Source organism: Aythya ferina, assembly GCF_964211825.1.
Source record: "Aythya ferina genome assembly, chromosome: 1".
Classification (NCBI taxonomy): Eukaryota; Metazoa; Chordata; class Aves; order Anseriformes; family Anatidae; genus Aythya; species Aythya ferina.
In genome coordinates, this window is record NC_140296.1 from 192,894,367 (window position 1) to 192,913,679 (window position 19,313).

A 19,313-nucleotide genomic window follows, 5' to 3' on the forward strand; every position below is an offset into this window, starting at 1 on the left:
CTTTTAAAAAGGCTTTTTTTTTTTTTTTTTTTTTTTTTTTTTTTTTGATGGTGTCCTGTAGGGCGGAAATGTCTTATGCAGATGGAACAGGTTCTTGGGATCAGTGTCGCTGTCGGTCCCACTGCTGTGGTACATATCGGTTGTAGGGGTGACTGAGTATTTTTGACAGTCTGTACAAAGTCAGGAGTTGGTGAATATCCTGCGTTGAGCTCAAGTTAATAAACGTGTGCATCCTCAACCCTTTTTCCCTTATCTTTTGTTTTGACCACTGTGATCCAGTGGCTGCCCTCTGGACTAGGCCCTGCTGCTCGGAACAGTCGGGCTCCAAGTGGGATCACACCAAATGCTGACCGAGAAGCTCAGACAGAAAGAAGATGTGAGTCTGATAAAGAAAGTGTAAGGGAGGCTGTATAGCAACCCACTTCAAATTCTGTGTGTTTCACTTCCAAGAAACGGGAAAAACGTTTTTTTTTCCACTCCCCAAGCACTGTTTGCCCTGCTGGCTGGCTTGGTGCCTATCTTGGCAATCTTGGAAATCATCTTTGTTTTGATGGATGGCTGTAGAGGAATAGAGAAGACATTCTTCACCACTCCTAAAAGAGAAACCTCCTTCCCCGTTAGCATTCTTAGCCAAATGCCTAGTGCCAAACTACCAAAAAGAGGTAGGCCTACAATAGGAGCATTTGCATGGCTCGTCTTTCCAGAAAAAGGTTCCCTGATTGTCGCTGATACTGTTTTCACCTTTGGCTCTTCACTTCCTAATTTATTTAGCTTGTCAAGACTCTCCTGCCTTGCAGAAGTCTGATATCCTTTTTTAAACCCTGTTAGTCTCGATCTTCAGCAAGGGTTGCCCACTACTCTCATGAAGAATGGTGATACCAAGCCGTTGCCCTGTGGTAATCATCAGCCATTGTAATGCCAAAAGTGAAAGCTGAGGAGAGGTCTCAGGTACCCTCTTCATAGTTTCAGTACTTCTGTAGCTTAAAAATGTTAGAAGATTCTGTGAAATACTGAGAAAAACATTAAAAAGGCACCAAACATTTCAGCTGGCTTTTAGTATCTCTAGATCCTCACCCTTCTACTTCTGCAGTCCCAGTATGTTCAGGTTGTTTCCTTGCCTTTTCGGTGTGTTTGGTGTATCAGAAAGCTTTTCCTGACAGAAAATCAGAAGCTGAAACTCTATTTCAGTCACTTATTGTAGCTAACTGGCAGACATGAGATCTCTTCTTGGTTTTTTGTGTTGTTTTTTTTTTCAGTGTCAAGGTGTGCTGTCCCAGCAGAAAAGCTGGCAGAGCCCACCTGCTGTGGAGGTCTCTGAGAAAGTCTGTGTGTGGTGAAACCCTGTATCTGTTGCTAAAGGTCAGACGTCTAATTCTGGAGAGCCACACATCAATCCGAACTGAAATGCAGTCCCATCATCCGTGATGGATACCACTTGTGCTGACAAGTCTCATTTGCAACGAGCCTCCTCTTGATACATGTTCAAGGGAGGAAGAATTGTTCTCTTGCTACGTTCGTGGAGGCTCTAGTCAAGTGTGTGGCAGTGACTTTGAGTTATGAGGGAAATGAAGATGCTTTCCAGCCTTTCCTCCGTTTTGGCCTGGCTGTGGGCACTGCAGCAATCAGAAGTCTGATGAATAGACAGGCAGTCCTCCTGCATATTCTCTCTCCCATGCGTGCACACCCGTGTGTGGACGTGTTCACTCTTTGGTGGTTTCAACAGTGATATCTGTGAGCATCTAAAGGAAAGCTACTGCTTTGGCAGGGTAAGAAGGTCTCCTGAGCAGGGCTTCTTCCCCATATTCTCTGTATTTAGAAGCTCAGGAGTAGTTGTGCTGTGTGTTCTACAAATGGGATGTCATCACTGCTTCTGGATATGGACGGGGTCCTAACAATTAATATCCTTAAGATTAATTTTCCTGCAGTGTAATCTAATCATTAAAGAAAAACTTAAGAACAGTCACAATTTTGTAGGCTGTATTTTATGTAACTGGGGTTGTTACAGTTGCTGCATGTTCATACATTATGATTATACTTTACACTGCACTTAATTTTAAATAGTGAATTGAGATAGATAGTATTTATAAGCCTTAACTTTACAATCCATCTCTAGGCAATGTTTCTGATCCCTTAGCACGGGTTTTATTGCCTGTCACCCTGCTGAACTCCTTTGCCTTTGCCTTTCAGCCTTGTCTTGCTCTCCAAATTCTTGGATGCAGGCTCAGAAGAGAAGGGGCAGTGCAGGGGAAGGTCTGTCTCTGCCCCGGCTGCTCCTTCGCAGGACCACCTCCATCCTCTCCAGTCCTGAGCTGCAGCAACCATATGCAATGTATTTGCCCTGTGCAAATGCTTGTATTTGCCCTGTGGTAGGAAATCTCATTATAAAGAATTAACAACGAAGTGTTAACAGAAATTCACGTAACCATCCAAACAGACCCCCAGTGACACGTGGCCCCTTCTGAACATGCTCTGGTTTCTTAGCGTTATTGCCAACACCCTTTGCATCAGAAAGAGAGGAGGCTTGGTCATGGAGGGACAGGCAGGAGAGCCAGCGTGCTCAGGAACTGAAAAGGTAAAAATTAACCTGTCTGGTTACATTGCAGAAAATAATTGAGGAGTTAAATGGTAAAGTGGGAACTCAGTTTTAAAGATCAATTTAGTAATCTGAAGTGTTAGAAATGTTTAAAGAACTGTATAAAAGATGATGTGGTTCAGAATAATTTTACAGTACAAATTAATCCATTTGCTTTCTGCAGTCTTTAATTGAGCCACAAGTAACTTTATTTTTACAAAGCTGCTTCTGGAGCTTAGTGCCCTCCTTGAACGTTTCACAGATACCTGTGTGAGAGATTCCAGAGCAAGCTGGCAAGGCTCAGCTGCTCTGCTGCAGTTTTACCTGCTGTGGATCCTCCTGCTCTCCAGTGCTGGGCTGTGCATTTCCTTCCCCTCCCTTGTGCTGTTAGCAGTGGTCATCAGGCTCTGCAGCGGGACAGCTCAGGGAATTCAACTGCCAGAAAACGTTTTCCTGTTTTGTTTTGTCCTTCCTCTTGCTACGTTGCTCCTAGTTCAGAGTTTTCTGAACGTGACTCCTTGTGCAATCAGACAATTGATGGCACAGGGGAGTACCAGTGCCTAACTTTGATTGGTCTAAATTCTTTTGGAAGCCTGATTTACAACTGAAACAGAAAACTGCAAAATAACATATTTTGAGTGTCATAAAATGTTATGGAAAGAAAGTTGTTACAGAAGAAATCAATTGCCTTTGCAAATACAAGAGCAGCTGGGCACTTTGCTGGTTTATTCTGTGTTGGAGGCTGTGCTTTGTCTTATTGTACAGGGAGGGCAATAAAGACTCCATAGGCAGATGAGCTGAGCTGTCTTCTGCCTGCCCCAGGAGGTACGGGGTGCCTGCCTCCATATTAGCAAGTGTTAAGAAATTAGTTTTTCAAGGAGGAAGAACTTGCATTAGCAAATTTCTTACCCTTTAGGTATCTTAAGGTGTGGAAAGCTGAGGTTTCTTGGTGTCACAGGTATGCAGCATACTTTCTGATACGCAAGTTCTGCGTTTTCTCTTCCAATATTCTTATGATGCATTAGTCTGATAGTCCAGGCAATTCTCATCCTGTGTTGCCAAATTAATTTTGGCTGGGACTGCAAATAGTCTGCATAAATTTCATTGAGGGCTTCAGAATTCTGCAAGAAGAACTCTTTCTTGCTTTTATTTTGGTTATTTTCTCATTGTCCTATGTTTCTTTTCTCTTGATGCAGAGTGTCCTGTCCAAAACAGCAATGTCAGCATAGGGCACTTTCTAATCTCTACAAGCAATTTGTTGTTCTGAAAAATCCACAGATACTATGAATCTGCTACACTTGTTTAGATCTTTAATTTCCCACTTCTGTGTGTTTTTTTCATTTGTTATGGGTCTTTGGGAACGGAAGGCACCACTTCCATACCTGACGCAATTTCAAGATGCCTACCTAATGCAGTGTAGTGCAAAATCTTTCAAAGTCATTGGGGGTGGTATTTCCTGTACAAACTGTAATTAATGGAAAATTGCCAATGTTCTTTAGGATTGCCAGCATCCTCATGATTGCTCTGACCTGGGAGGCAGCATGCCATTCAATGTTACCAGTCTGGTTTGAAGGTGTCACCAGCTAGACCTTTTACCACTCTGACTCTTGTCTGTTCTGTTTGCTGTTTCTTGTTTCCCTGCATTTTTTCTGTCTTGGTCATGGTTTTGTTTAATTTATTATTGTTGAAAAGTCCAATATTTCTGTATTATTCTCATTAATACTTGTGTTTTTATCATACACAGTCTTTGGTTCCTTATACTAACACCCAAAGCACATCGCTCAGGACTTAGGACAGTTGTGTTCGGTTCTGTGTTAGTTGTGTCCTGAATATTTAATTTTGCTTTTTCCTCATTTTCATGGTTACTTCAGCCATGACCTGCCTTTATTCATCAGAAGAGAAATCAGCTTGATCATTACTTTGTCACTCTGACCCTGAAGTTACCCATGACTTGAGCAAGGGCTTGGACTAATGACATCCAGAGGTTCCTCAGCTTAAATAATTCTGTGATTAATTGCATCTCTGACTTCAACATTTTCAGGGGTAAAATGCAGTTGATACAGGATAAATAATTACTGAACAACTTACCTTTTTTTTCATGAAAAGTAGAAAACGAAGGAAAATTGTACTTGGTGGAGAAGAAAGCTGATGCAAGGAGTGTGATGCTTATATCTGAGATAAGGCTATCCTGTCTATGCAAGCACATTCAACTGCTCTCTGAGTAATACCCTGAATATATTGTTTCAGTTTCAAGTCAACATTCAAATTACTTATTTTTTTTAAGAAATCTCAAATGTGAAAGTAATGTAATACACTGAAAGATTCTTTGCTTTCCCACATTTTTGAATGATGCATGGATTTTTCACTTCTGTGGAACAAGAGGGAAATACTGAGCAAGTTCCTAGACACAGAATTTGGAAGTCTGTGTCTGCACATGGATTTCTTTTTTTCCCATTACAATTCTCTTCACTGCCTTTTCTAAGTTTTTCTTTATTAGTTTTTAAACCAGTGTTAGTTGAATATTCTTTCTCCATCTCTCCTCCTCCCCCCTCTTCTTTCCCATATGCATCACTAATATTTTTTAAAGCAGGCTTTGTGCGAACACTTAGTGAAGCAGCTGATATATAGGAGAATGTTTAAAGTGTGTATAATTTATAGCAAAAGATCATCATTAAAAATTTAATTTCCCACGCAATATTATGAGATCTTGCCGCTCAACAACCTTAATTCTGCAGTGGAAGAGTGTTTTAGATTACTTCTAGCTTGTGTTTTATTGTATGGTAGGATGTAAGTGATTATGAATTATATAATATCAGAGCAGGAACTTCATATAAGTCATCTGGCTTTGATTGTAACTAAAAATAATTCCTTTGTGTGTGTTGTCATAGAAGATAAAAAGTCGTATTTGACACCTGCATTTTTATGTTCCTGCCACAGTTTGTAGAAGCAACATTTTCTTTTGTTTCTATGGTATTTGTGTTTTCAATGCACATTTTACGAAGCTGATGTCTTACAAAACTGTGTCATGTGGCTACAGCTGTCTTTTTATTTGCAAATGTTAGTGATAAAACTACAAGCAGAAGTTGCATTTGTTTCCCAAGCACCATGGCAAAGTATACACACAGTAATATTTGGGTTAAGATTTTAATCTAGGAACGTCAGGTTTCCTACAGTCAGCATTCACTGTCTCTGATTTTCACGTATCTTGCATATTTTTCACATGATATGGGACACTCCGCATCCTGTTAGTCAAATAGCTCCTTGTCAAGCAAGGCTGTTGTCAGTGTTTGCTATCACGGACCTGGCTGGCCAAAAGATTTCATTCTGAGGGGACAATGATATGGTACTACGAGGAGAGGGGTATATAGAGAGAACCCTTCCACAAAGCCTGTGGGGACTGGAAAATCAGTTTTCTGTTCGTTCTTCCGTCAAGACCGTACTCCCAGTCTGCTGAAAGCATCTTCTGGTAAAATGAGGTAACTGTGATGGGGGCCATGGACAGCTTTTACTCGTTAGAAGCAGTGGGCAGCTCTTCTTCTGCCTTGGACTTGTAGCTGTCTGTATTTGCAGGTAGGAAACAAGTGGGCCACAGACTCTGACAGTGTCGGTAGAAAACAAATACTCTTCACAATCCTCCTTCTCTGTCCCTCCCTGTTCTTTCTGTGCTTTAATAATGATTTCAGTATCATTTGGTAGGTGCTCGCCCTATTCATGGATTATCTGCCATCTTCTTCCATGTTCTTACCTTCTCTCCTGAAGAGGGCTTTCCTGAGTTAGCTTTGGAAAGGGCTGTTTTCTGTTCTCTTCTCCACAGTTAACCTTTCCTGAGAAGCTTATCGCTGTTGCTTCCAGCTTAGCAGCCAAGGAGGTGTGATGGTTGGCTTGAGAAGATAAATCTTTGGAGAGGCTGTTGTCTTTTTTGCTGCACATAAAAAGATCTAGATTGTCAAATGGCTGTAATCAGATCTGAGAACAAATTCCTTGTCCAAAATCACCCTTTAGTCCTGGCTGCTTCGAGTAGGACATACTAGCATTAGGCTGTTCTTATTAAAAACAAGAAAACATCTATAAAAAGATGTATGCTTGTTTATTTTCTGCTTTCTTTATCATTTTGTACTTTCCTTGTTTTCTTCATTCCCAAGTCTCTATGATACGGATTGCATTTGTAATACTGTCACACCTAATAAAGTGAGTCCCTGATTGGAATTTCTGGCGAGACAAAACTAATGCTTGGTACTGTTTTTAATTAAAAAATAATTTATATATACTGTGTGCGTGCTTGTGGATCATGAGTTTAATCGTGAAGACCAATTTGTGCCAATCTTGTTAGCATTGATGGAACTACCAGGGTTAGTACAACCTGTTTGGACATGATGAATTTTCCCTCTTACAAATTCCTGCGTAATGAGTTTTTAAGGAATCCAGTCTGAATGATAGTCTTCAGTTTGTTTTGCAGGTACTGTGATTAAATAGTAACAATTTATTTGTGTAGTCTTTCTGCTTCTGATTTCCAACTTCTGGTCTTCAATCCTTGCGATTCTTGGGTTAGTTTAAGTAGACTTTTGACAGGTGGCTAGTAAATCAACTTAGTATCCAACGGCCCACGTTTATAGTAGAGGTTTTTCACCTCCACTGGACTATTTCTAAGAATCTGCAAACTGAAAAAACCTTTGGAGGCGCTGCCTTTCGGAACATCTTGTACACCACATCAGCTCTTTGATGCTGTGCTTCTCACGGCACCCTCTGGGTGTGATCTCTCACGCATCTGTGCAGTTTCCTTGCATCTCAGCTTCTGCCACCTGGGTATCCCCAAAACCTGAATGTCTGCTGTTTGCCAGGATTGTGCAGTGAGCTCACAGGTACCAGAACCTGTCCTTTACTGCTCTGGCTCCTTGACCACGTCTGGTGGAAAAAGCAGATGATTCAGTGATCCTGTGAACTAACCTGATTTCTTACTCTATGTCCTTGGATAGATTTCTGCAGTATTACTACCTTATGCGTCTTTATAAGTTGCTCCCTGCAGCCAGACTTCATAAAACTCAGACTCAGACCCAGCCAGATTTCATATGCTTCAGGGCTAGGCATATTTTATAGTCTAGCATACAGAGCTGTGAAGGCTAAATGGACTTAAAGAATTTAAAATGGAAAAAAAACTTGCAAGTATAAGCATCTTTTGTGTTTGCAAAGGGCAAATCCTGCATGTTTTCATAGCAAGATTGTCACTGGGCTATTCAAGCAGAAGGAACAAAAGTTTCGAGTCTTTGAGATGTTTTAACCGTTTTTGAAATATCTTGGAAGTGTAATGAAATGGTTGCTTTTGAGCAGAGAATTTGTATCAAATTATACCATGGAGAAATACTCTTTTCTGTGTAGGTTGTCAGTCTGTTAGTGAGAATCTATGTGTTACAATTGGACATGAGATTTTGCCAGTGTAAGAGCTGCTGATGTAAAGTGATCTTTAAGATCATGAGCTTATCCACATGAAAAACGAGAAAGAAAACAGGCCTGCTGTTGGCATCATCAGTACTAACACTAATGGCACAAAAATATTACCTGAGTAGTTATATTTAACTACTGCAGTTCTTTAAGTTTCACCTTGAATGTGTTGATTGCTTCCTTCTGTTTGTGGTGCATTTAAAGCCTTGGGTAGTCCGAGGCTAGAACCGCGAAGGGGTCGCAATTAGTAAACCTTTCAGTGGGATTTCATGGCCTGGTAAGAGCAGTAACAGAGAAAGAGGCTTTTGGTTTTCAGGGGATAACAAATAATTCTCATCGTGTCAGACCAAGGAATATCTGTGGGTCGGGAGTGCTGGTTCATGCCCAGGGATGTGTCAGTGAGCCTGTTCGCATCTGCCTGTGGTGCTGCCTAAATTAGCATGAGAGTGGTTGTCCTGGGCCCTGTGGGTTTCTCGTGGCCTGGAGACACTTCCCACTTCATGGCTGCCAGCACTGCCATCACAGGCAACTGCACAGCAGGGAAGACCACAGGGCAGAATCACTTAAAATAATGCGAGGCCCCAAATGCTTGCTTTTGTTAAGAACTGGTGATACAATGTACTTGCTAAAGTTGCTTTTTGAGATAAATAGCTATTTTTAAAGAAAAGTATGACTTGCACATCGAAAACGTATTGCAGAAGTAAGATTTCATCACTGATGGTTATCGCTCAGCTGCTGCCGTGCGTGTTTGTCCTCACCGAGGACCTCCCCATTTTTCTTCCTGTCAGAAAAGCGCCTGCCTGAAAGGTGCCAGGTTGGCGTTTTAGGCTGAGTCAGAAGTCGCACTTGCAGGTTCTCTAATAGATTTTGGAAGCTGCTGAATAACCCTGGAATGTCATTTAGTGTCATCCTTCAACAAAGAGGTGACGTCCTTGAGTAAATGACTGCAAGCGAAGATGTCGCGGCCCTGCTCGGGGAGCAGCGCGATCTGTGCAGCTGGCACCAGGCGTGCGGTCACAAAGGCAGCAGCACCTTCGTTAGCACCTCTGGGTGTGGTAACACGGTCACAGGAACAGGAGTGACCGTACTGACTGCCTTCAGAGCTGAAAATTGGCGGATGAGTCCACACACTTGTTCCTAAGTTGCGGCAAGGCAGTGAAACGCGCTAACTCACTGCTGGTGTCAGAGCTGGGAGGCCTTCGGCAGTAATGGAAGCCCACTGTGCTCGGTGCCTGTAATGGCTTAATGCATGCCTTGCAGTCTGTGTTTCAGCTGGGAGGGACAAGTGCCTGTCATCGTTTGCCTGTCCCATCATTTGATTTCATGCAATTCCTCATGCTGTCACTGGGAAATACCTCAGGAACCGTCTGTGGCTTGTCAGGGAACCAAACGGGAGGGCATTTGGACAAGGAGGGGTGTTCGCAAAGGATCGGGAATTTCACATCATGACACCTGGTTCAAAACAGGGATGGTGTTTCTGACTGGTTTAAGCTGACCTTGGTTATTCTAACCAGCTTTTAAGCAGGAGACTTTCTCCAGCACTCTGTAGTCATGCTCGGAATATTGTAACATGGAGCCTAACTCAGGCATCCTGTTTCCTAACATAATCCTTAGGAAGGGATGCTAAAAGACATATTCTTCTGCTCTTTCTGTGGCTGACCGGTACAGAAACGTTCAGTCCACTTGTTGGCAGTGAGCATTGTTCAGACTCAGACCGAGGGGATGTGGCTGCAGCTTTAGCACAGCTCCGTGAAACCCAGAAGAGGGAAAAATGTCTCTTTAACGTAGTAAGAAGCCCTAATCGAGCAGTGTATAAAATTGTTTTGTATAAGTTAATATAACAGTAACGGCCCTACAGTATTTTCTTTTTTTTTTTTTTTTTCTTAACATCTATTTAAAGCATAACTTCTAATTCTTGTATATATTTTTAACTTTCCCACAGATATGCACTTATTTGGCCATTATCCAGCTCATGATGATTTCTATCTTGTAGTGTGCAATATCTGCAATCAGGTAGTGAAGCCACAGGTTTTCCAGTCACACTGCGGTAAGTGAATGTTTTCTTTCCTGAATTACAGTGCCAAACCAGCGTATGGTTCTCTTAAGAATCCTTGCATACAATCGTGACAGAGGCATTGCAGATACTTGTCCAGTTATCTTGTGTTATTTCCACAGAAAATATCAGGAATGCCTTCAATAGGCATGCTTCCTGTAAAGAAGGAAGTTAAATTAGTTGTTCTAGAAGCTGGGCTTTTCAAGTTGAACTTGTTATACTAAATTAACCTATTACAATAAATAAATCCTGTTAGTTAGATACTAGCTAGCCTAAAGCTGTTATAATATAATATTGGATTGTCTTTTATCAAAGTGGCACAGTGAGTGATACTGATTGATGTTAACCAGAATTTGGATGTTATGATGGATTGTTTTCTGATGGGATTTATATGTAGGAACTTACAGATTTGTTTTTATATCTCTTATATGGTTTAATTTTTGAAATAATTGGCATGTTACATCACATTAGTTAAGATTCTATTGAAAGCTGTTCATTTGAGAAACCAGAAATGTGCAGATATTTATTTCTCAATTAGTATGACAATTAGATAACTTTTATTTTGTTTATTTCTAAGCAAAACTGCTTTAATTAGAAATTTTTGTTATTGATTAACAAACTACTCTCAAATAATCTCTGAAAAACTTCATCTCAAGGTCTGGTTTATTTATTATTTATCTGGTGGTTTATTTGTTATTTGTCCAGTGTTTTGTTCCTGGCTTTTGTTTTTTAAAGGATTGCAAAATGTGACTGGAATGACTAGATTTGCTTGAAGTTTTAAAGTTTTTTCTTCTTAAAATTCAGTTTAATCAAATTGATTTGAAGGTGATTGCAAAATAATGAATGGGAGCTAGTACTGAGGATGGTATCAGTGAAATACATTGATGGGGAAAAAAAAAAAAAGAACCAGCAAAGTTTGCCTTGACTACGAACAACAAATAGATTTCATAAATCCTGTGTCCCTTTCTGTCTTCTTGACAGCAAAGCAACTCAGTAAGTGGAAAATGTAAAAGTGTATTTACTTTGAAGGAGAGATTAACAAAGTATTACCTTGGGTTTGTACGGATGGACTGCTGACAACCAACCAGTAGCAAGTGTGTTCATGTTCAAAAGCAGTCATACAACTCACTGGTACCTTTGGCCCAAACTGAAATAACTGTGAAAAAACACTAATAAGGAAATACAGCTTTTAGCATCCACTGAGTAATTTATGATCTGAAAGAGTATTACTATGAAAAAGACGTTCTAAATTAATTGGAGGGGTAGGATGCTAATTCCAGGGTTTTGACAAGCAGTCCTGTGTGGGTTTTTTATGTTTTTTGTCTCCAAAATTTGCTTCTTGCTCTTATACTCAGTTTTTTCTTGTCCAGCTTCAGGTATCTTATGGTTCTTTCGGTGACAGCAGAAAAGCTTCTGTGTGTGCTGATCGGTACAGTGGGTGCCATAAGCATTGGTGCATTATACAGGGGTGTATGACAGAACAGAAAATAAATGCTGCTGAATTTCTGACCCATAGCTATTGACAATGCTGTGTGGTAGCCTTCGGTAGTTGTGCCCTTTCCTGGATGTGACCACCTGGTCTGGAGAGTGGTATGAAAGCTGGTCCTGTTTTCACGTAGGAGCCATGTGAAACTCCTGCAAGAAGTGTAAAGTGAGATGCTGGATTAGTGTTTTGAATTCTTTATCTTAATGTCCAAGTTTGGTACAGGGTAGCATAGCCAAAACAACCATTCTGTGAACTCGGCTAGAAAGAGCAGAGGTGGAAGAACTTGCTGGTGATACGTCCTTTAAATGAGATTGAGGAGACTGAAGAGCTGTAAAAGGATATTGTAAAACTAAACAGCTGGACAAAATGGTATTTTTTATAGATGAAAGTGAAGTAATCCGTGTTGGAAGGAACTTTTTGAGCTCTCTGGAATTAACCAATTAACATCAGCATTAGTGTGTTGCTTGTGAACTGCAGAGATCCTGTGAGTCACTGGCCTTTTTTCTTTTTTTTTCTCTTTTCTCCATTATTCCATTATTTATGCAATCCCTTTTACTTCATCACAATCCTGTTACACTGAACAACCGAGAGTTAAATTCTGAACTACTTGATTTAAGAACCTAAGGTTAATAAAGACTTTTAAAAAGTCTGCATTAAAAGAAATGGAGCATACTGAAAATAATTGAACAGAGGTGTTGCCCCTTGAAGATTGTACTTAATATACTTAACAAACTGATGTAGGCAGACTTATTTCAGGGAAGGTATTCTAGAATATTGCTGGAAGGCCTAGAGAAGAGCTTTAAATACATATTTTTTATATATGTGTGTGTGTGTGTATATTTGTTTTATATATATATATATATATATGCATTGTTTTAAAGAAAAAACAGCAAAGGTGATGTACTAAACCTATATAAAAAGTTTTTAGAAGAGAGAAGTGTTCTTGGAGGTCTTAGTAATTATTGAAAAATAATGATTTTTTTCCAAAAAAAATTTATTGCTGAAAGTACTACAGGTTGTGTTACTGACACACATTGGCTAACATACAATCATTTTAATATGAAATGAGTAAGATTAAAAGAAGAGCTAGACATGTATCTTATTAATCAAATTTTGTTTAATTAATTAGGTCATGCAGCAGTATACCTGTAAATTCAGTGACAGAGAAGACCTCAGTCAGTAGACTTTGAGGTTATTTTAGACTGCCCTGTTTACTGTAAAACACATTATTTTACATGTCTTGAATTGCAGCTTTAAAGTTGAAACGAAGACAATGAAATGAGGCAGAGTTAGAAGCCAGCACTGGTGTTTTTTTTTGGCTCTTGAAGGCTGCATCCTGGGGAGCCTTTATTGCTATTGACAAGGACTAGTAGAGATTTATCCCAGAATCTCCTGCAAAGTGTGGTTTGTTGCTAATATCCCTGGTAAGATCCAGTGCATATTCTCTCAGTAAGGATTCAGATCCATGCCAGACATGTGCTTTATGTCTCTAGGTTCTCTGCATTGTAACTTGAAGGTCTTGGCTTTGGAGCAGCACTGGAATGCTTACTTTAGTGAACATTTGGGCTGTGGTACACTTCTCTTGAGTCCTTGATGGCATTTGCCTTTCTCCAGAGCGTAAGTCGACCCAGTGGTTCATTTGTCTCTAATTTCAGACATGTGGCAGCCATCCTCGATGGCACTGGGAAGTTGTGGAGATTGTAGAAGCAGATGTTGTTGTTTAACTTTTAAGGGTTTGCTTCCTGGACTATTGAGCAGAAAAAGACAAAAATCTGCTTGTGGTTCAGGCTTTTAAAACGAGAAGCGGTGCATCATATAGCCTCAGACAAGTAGAAATTAGAAAGGTAAAATAAGAGATCTGGCTGATTAGAGGACTGACTTGTTGATCTTGACAGTCTTTGTAATGAACCCAGCATAAAGCTTGGCATTGCGAAGCAAGAGATCTCTCCAAGCCTCTAAGGGAAGTGCTGAGCTATTAAGAGCAGTTTCAGGTCCTTACATCTGTGGGATAAGCATTTGCATCCATTTATGAGGATTAAACCATTCATGTTCGTATGGTGTAAGTCCAACTGAAAGAGCTACTTGCTGTTATAGGCTGCTGGGTAGGAAATATAAATCAAATCATTTCTGGAGGTCGCTCAGTACTATTGTACACTCTGAAAATAATATATCACCATGTCATCGACAATAGGATTGGAATGGTGTTGTTTGCTTCTGAGTCCAGTTCTTTTCAGTGACTTGTTGCAGTGCAACAATATCTTAGGTTTCTGTTTGTTTGTTTAATATGCGAACATGCAGTTGTTTTGTTTCTCCATAAACTACTTTGAAATGAGGCATCAGCCTAGTTAGATGGCTCGCAGAGTGTCTAAGTATATTGGCATGTGGGGAATTTTTGTTTTGAGACTGTTTGTTCTCAAATGCTGACCTCAATGAAGATGTAGAGCACTTTTTGGGACATTGGAAGTGTAGTGTTTTAGTATCCCTGAAGTACCACAGTGTCCTTGGTATTTGTTTTTTGTTTGTTTTCTCCGATATATCTGTTTTCTGGAAGATTTTTAGGGTAGCAGCCTGTGCTGAGCTGTCTGTCGTAGACTATCGCAGAACTTAAGAGAAGACGTATCTGTTATTTGTTGAGATGGGACCCGTACCATTTCCCAGGAGATGTTTCTATTTTGTTAGTTGCACTCGGAGCAACGCTTGATATTCTTAAACTGCATTACCCTTTACCAGAATAAAGAGCATCAGATCCAGTTCTGGTTGCTTTTTCAGAAAGGTTCCATACAATCATAGGCTTGCTAACTTTGGTCTTTTCCTGTTGAAAAGAAAACCTCTTACAAAAGGTAGCTCTGGAGCAGCAGAGAGCTTGTCAAAACATCTGGAGTTCCTCTTTTAATATGAGGAAACAAATTAATGTGTTTAAAAAGTGTTAAAAGTAAAGGGGGGGGGGGGGGCTGGCATGAATTAGCTAAGCTAAATAGCGAAGCTTGGTTTAAACAATCACTGCAGTATAATCATCAAGGAAAGTTTCCAAACATACTCTGGAATGATTTCAAAAAAATGAGGAGGGTATTTTAACGAGCCGAATAGCTAAGACCCCTATTTGATGAAGTAGTAGCGTATAGAGGAGAACACGTTTGTTTTGTCAAGGAAAAATGAATGTGTAGATCTCCTCCTCTGTTCACTTCTCTGTTGCAGGTTCGTTGCTGTCTTTCCTTCTTGTCTCTAAGGTTGTTTTTTTGTAGGCTTCTGATTAAGAAGTAAAAATTCTTATCCCTTAAAAAAGAAAAAAGCTGCCCTTAATTTTCATTACTTCTGCGTTATAAATCCTTGGGTCGACTTATTCATGTCCTCATGAAAGGAGGAAAAGGATATTTCCTTTTATCCTTCTATTGGGCTGTTTAAGCACCATTTAAAAGACAAACAAGCTTGCAAGTACTGAAGTACAGGAGAATATAAATAAATTATTTTCCCTTCCAGATCATAATTATTTTCTAAGAGAGGTTATATACTTTGAATTACTCAGACTAGCTATTTTCCATTGTAATAGCTGTGTGTTACAATTTAATGAACCACGATTAAAGAAAAGCAGGCTGAGCTTCCAGTGTGAACAATTTGCTTTCTTACCACGAACTGGAACATCACTAGCTGGCATCTCTTTTTGCATAAGGATTTTGATATGGGTATCACTGTCATGTTTGATGGATTACTCTCAGCTTTGATATTATTTCAATTATTGAAATGTGGCTTGCTTTTTACAAAATACGCCTGTTTGGGGTTTTGTAATTGTTAATATTTTATCCACTGCATTTGACCTTTTGTCAGGGGAGCGTTCTTGTGCCCTTCAAGGACAATGGCATTTTCAGTAATTCTCCTTCTGTTGCTGGGATTTTCTTGTTTCACAGCCTTGTCAAAACTTGTTATATGGTATCGCTGCTCATCAAATAACTTTGGGGCTGTCACACGGTAAGGTTTCACTGCAGAAGAGAACTACAATAATGAAAATTACTCTCATCCCCCCTGCTTTTTGTTAAATATGGCAACAGTTTAATGTTAGCAGCTGGACTGGCAAGAATCCATATTTTTTTTCTTTTGGGGGGATGGGAGAGAAGAAATTGAATATTTTACATGTACTGTATTCGTACATTTAACTTGACCTGTACAATTGCCTAGGATACACACATTTTGTCTGTATCTTTCATTTCTATTACTTTATATTGGAACCCCCTGGTAGCTACAAGCATGTAAAAATTCTCTCTAGCTTTACAGTCTTTCTATCAGAAATCTTAAGACCAAATTGCAGCCAGTGACCTAACTGTTTCCTGTCTATGGTGAAAACATGATCTCCAGTTCCTGCAATGGTACTTGCAGGTGATGTAGGTTGGTCCTGACTCCATCGATGCAAGTTCTGTGGGCCCAGCATAGCGGCAGTCTCTGAAATTGAGGCCATGAGCCATTTTCTGCACCATTCCTGCAGAATTTAAATAGCACATCGTTGCCTGGACAATCCAGATAGGGTGGATGTTACCCTTGCAGAAGCAAAACTAAAACAGCACTCTTCTGAATTCAGCTCTTTCCCTACATACTCTTGGAGTGCTGTATTTTTAGACCGTCAGAGCAATTCTTGGGATTCTGAATAGGTGCAGAAATGGAAAATCTGTCTTGGAGAGAACAGCTCTGTATCCTGACTGCTGATAGACTCTGGCCAGATTCAGAGAAGTACTTAAGTGCGTAAAAGCTAAAATGAAATTTTAACATGTAATTCAAATCAAGAAGTAAATGAAAATCTTTCATAGCTGCTTGTATGCATGAGGGTGTTGGTCACCTCAGTATTGGCTCCTGTGCTCGGCCAGAACTGCAGACAGCTTGGGTTGGTTTTTTTTGGATGTACCCTAGAGAGAGCTCCATGAAAGAGGCATTGGCGAGGCCATGTTCATTCAAGAATAACACAACAAAACAAAATCCTGCCTTCTCTGTAATAACTTGGCCAGGAAGCAAGAGATTTGGATTTAGTAGCCTTACCGCCTAGGAGCTATTCTCTCATCTTCCACCTCTTAGGAGAAGAGAATGTCCTAACCAGCAGATGCATCATAAGCCACACTAAAGCAAGAGCAACAAACGCATTTTGTGTTGGAGATGTATCACACAAAGTAAACCTGAATGCAGAGAGTAACACCCAGCTCCAAGGGACGGACTGTGGCAGGGACTGAAAGATGCGCAGCTGATGCTCAGAGCAAACGTACTGTCTTCACTTTGCAGGTTGCTGAGATCTGCTGGAGGCTGGAAAGAGTTTGTCGTGTTTTCTTCTCTTAGTCTAGCTTGCGAGTTTAAAGTGGAGCTGTGTTCAGACTGGCTGGCCTGCTTGCTTAGAAAAAGTAGCACAGTATTTTATGGGGCTTTTAAAATATGTATTTTCTACTATCACTCCACTGCTTAAACTGCTGTCTTGTTTGTTGTTACTAATTCATGACCAGTGACAGAGCCTAAAACAGCCCATAGATATATAGATATCTATCTATAAATCTGTCTGAACTCTGTTTCTGATATATATCTATATACAAATAGATACATAGATATAATGTAGAGAGAGATCAGGTCAATGAGTAGCCTAAGTGGGAAGCTCACAACTGCCCATAAAAAACTTAGATGCTTCAAAAATTCGCCCTAGGTCAATGCATCAATAATTGACAATTCCTTCATTCAAAAGATTCTTTGAATGAGATAGCAGGAACGTTTTGGCAGGGTTGAACTCTCAAGGGACTGCACTTTGGGGAGCAGGATTTATTCAGCAGAAGACACTCACAGTGAGCAGCATGTATACAGTTGTTATTTAGCATAGTAATTTTTCCCCTCCGCCCCTTACCTGTGTATGAAATCGAAAAATCTGAGGCTAAAACATCGATCAGTCATCTTTTCCCTAACTTTCTCTGTTTTGCCTTTACAGTGCCTTGATTGTGCTGTAATTTTACAGTGCTGATCTTAAATAAATCTACAGAGGAAGCAGACTGACAGAGCTGGGCTTTTCAGTGCCCTGAAAGTGTATTGTTCTAGTTTACACCTAAGCTAATTTATAACAATAGAAATTCTCTTTCGCATAGCGTATTCATTGGTAATATTTGTTTAGTGAGCCCTTACATGTTTTTTTAACCTGCAAGCAAATTGTGCTAAATGATACCGTGCATACTCGAAGCGGGTGGTGTTGTCATGGCATTGATGGGAGATGTGTATCGCTTGTAATTTCTTTCAGTCGAGATTTTAATAGAGATGTAGTTTTAAATAGTAACCAATAAGGATTTCTTTTAAGGAGTGTCCATTTATAGAGCTCAGCTGTTGAAGGTTGACTGTAGCATTAGGCTTAAGTTTAATCTCCTACATACTATAATTTACAGGGCTGAGTTTAGGGCCTCTTCCTTGCAACTGCCTCACTGCTGGAGGGCTGGGGCTGCGGTAGTGAGGCAGAGGGAAGAGGTGCAGTGAAAACTTAACATCATAACCTGTAAAAACCTGACAAAATTAGAAATGGGACCGTTTGTGCTAGAGCTCTCCATAGCATGCCTTCCCTGGGCTGAATTAAGTAGATGTCTCCCATCTTAGAGAAAGAATGCGGTGTTGGTGTTGTACAAGCTTTATAATTTGCTGCTTGGAAGTGTTTTGCTGAGTAAAAGATAAGAAAGAACAAATCCTTTTTTATATCAAGTTGTGATGTACTGTCCAGAAGGTACAGTTGTGGAATCCAACTTTGCCAAAGGCCCAAATCTGAAATCCTTGCTTCTTTGCTGTATTCAAAAGTACAGAAGTTTCAAAAGCAGCTCTCTTCCCTCTGTTATCTCTTTATGTATCCTGCTTGTGATCAGGCAAGAAAAATGTGGTGGGGTTTTTTGGGTGTGGTTGTTTTCTGGTAGTACTACGTTCAGATGTGTTGTACTCAGTGTGTCTCACAGAAGGTAATTAACGTTGGGATTAGTCACTACCCAATGCTATAAGTCCCATCTCAGTCCTGTTGAAGTCATTCCTGCGTATGGGCCTGCCCATCGACAATGACATCTCACAGTTGCCTAAACATTTTAGGTATAGTTAATTTTCTAACTCTTCTATGCATTTATAGTATGTTATCTTTAGCAATTTCTCGCAAAGCATAGATTTAGCGACTTCTTGCTCTTCATCTACTCAAAGCTGTACCAGAAAGCTGCCTCAAAACACTGATTCTGCTGTCCATTGCTTCTTCCCAAAGGAAACAGCAGCAGTTTTGGGGCAGTGCCCTCTGTAGCAGCCGACCACCTCCTGTGCCACGAGCTGGGTGAGGTGGAGGGCAGGAAGGGTTGGAGATCAGTGCTGGAGAGCCAGGGCTGGAGGAGGCCAGAGCACCTGGAGGCCAGCTCCAGCCCACGCATCTGCCCCGATCAGGCTGCTATGGTGAGCAGAAAGCAAGCAGGAACATCAGTCTCTTACTTGTCCAGAAATACCACTTCTGATGGTCCGAAATACCACTTTCTGCTGCCACTTCCATGGCCTCTTCTAACACCAACAGGCCGCCTGGGGTACAGCGTGGAAGACCAAAGTCCTTTGGCATGCCGGAGGGCGATAGGATAGAACCTGTCCTTTTGCAGAGAGGTGCAACGGAGAGCAATTGAAATAAGAATGGAGCTGAGGTTCGAGAGCTTTTGTTTGTTTGTTTTTTAAGTTGGAAGTAGTTATGCTAAATGCCTTTCATGAATAAATGAATTTATTCGGTATTTTACAAAATATTCTATTTTTTAGTAGAGGAAAAT

General features: G+C 40.4%; 1 protein-coding gene across 3 annotated transcripts in view; it reads left to right on the top strand.

The window, feature by feature from the left end:
* ATXN7L1 (ataxin 7 like 1) overlaps positions 1 to 19,313 on the top strand; it is a 114,329-nt gene that overhangs the window by 29,680 nt on the left and 65,336 nt on the right. For all 3 annotated transcript variants that reach the window (XM_084498358.1, XM_084498360.1, XM_084498359.1), the window contains exon 3: positions 9,951 to 10,055. In XM_084498358.1, coding sequence (XP_084354484.1) covers positions 9,951 to 10,055 — 105 coding nt within the window. The remainder of the gene's footprint in view (positions 1 to 9,950; positions 10,056 to 19,313) is intronic.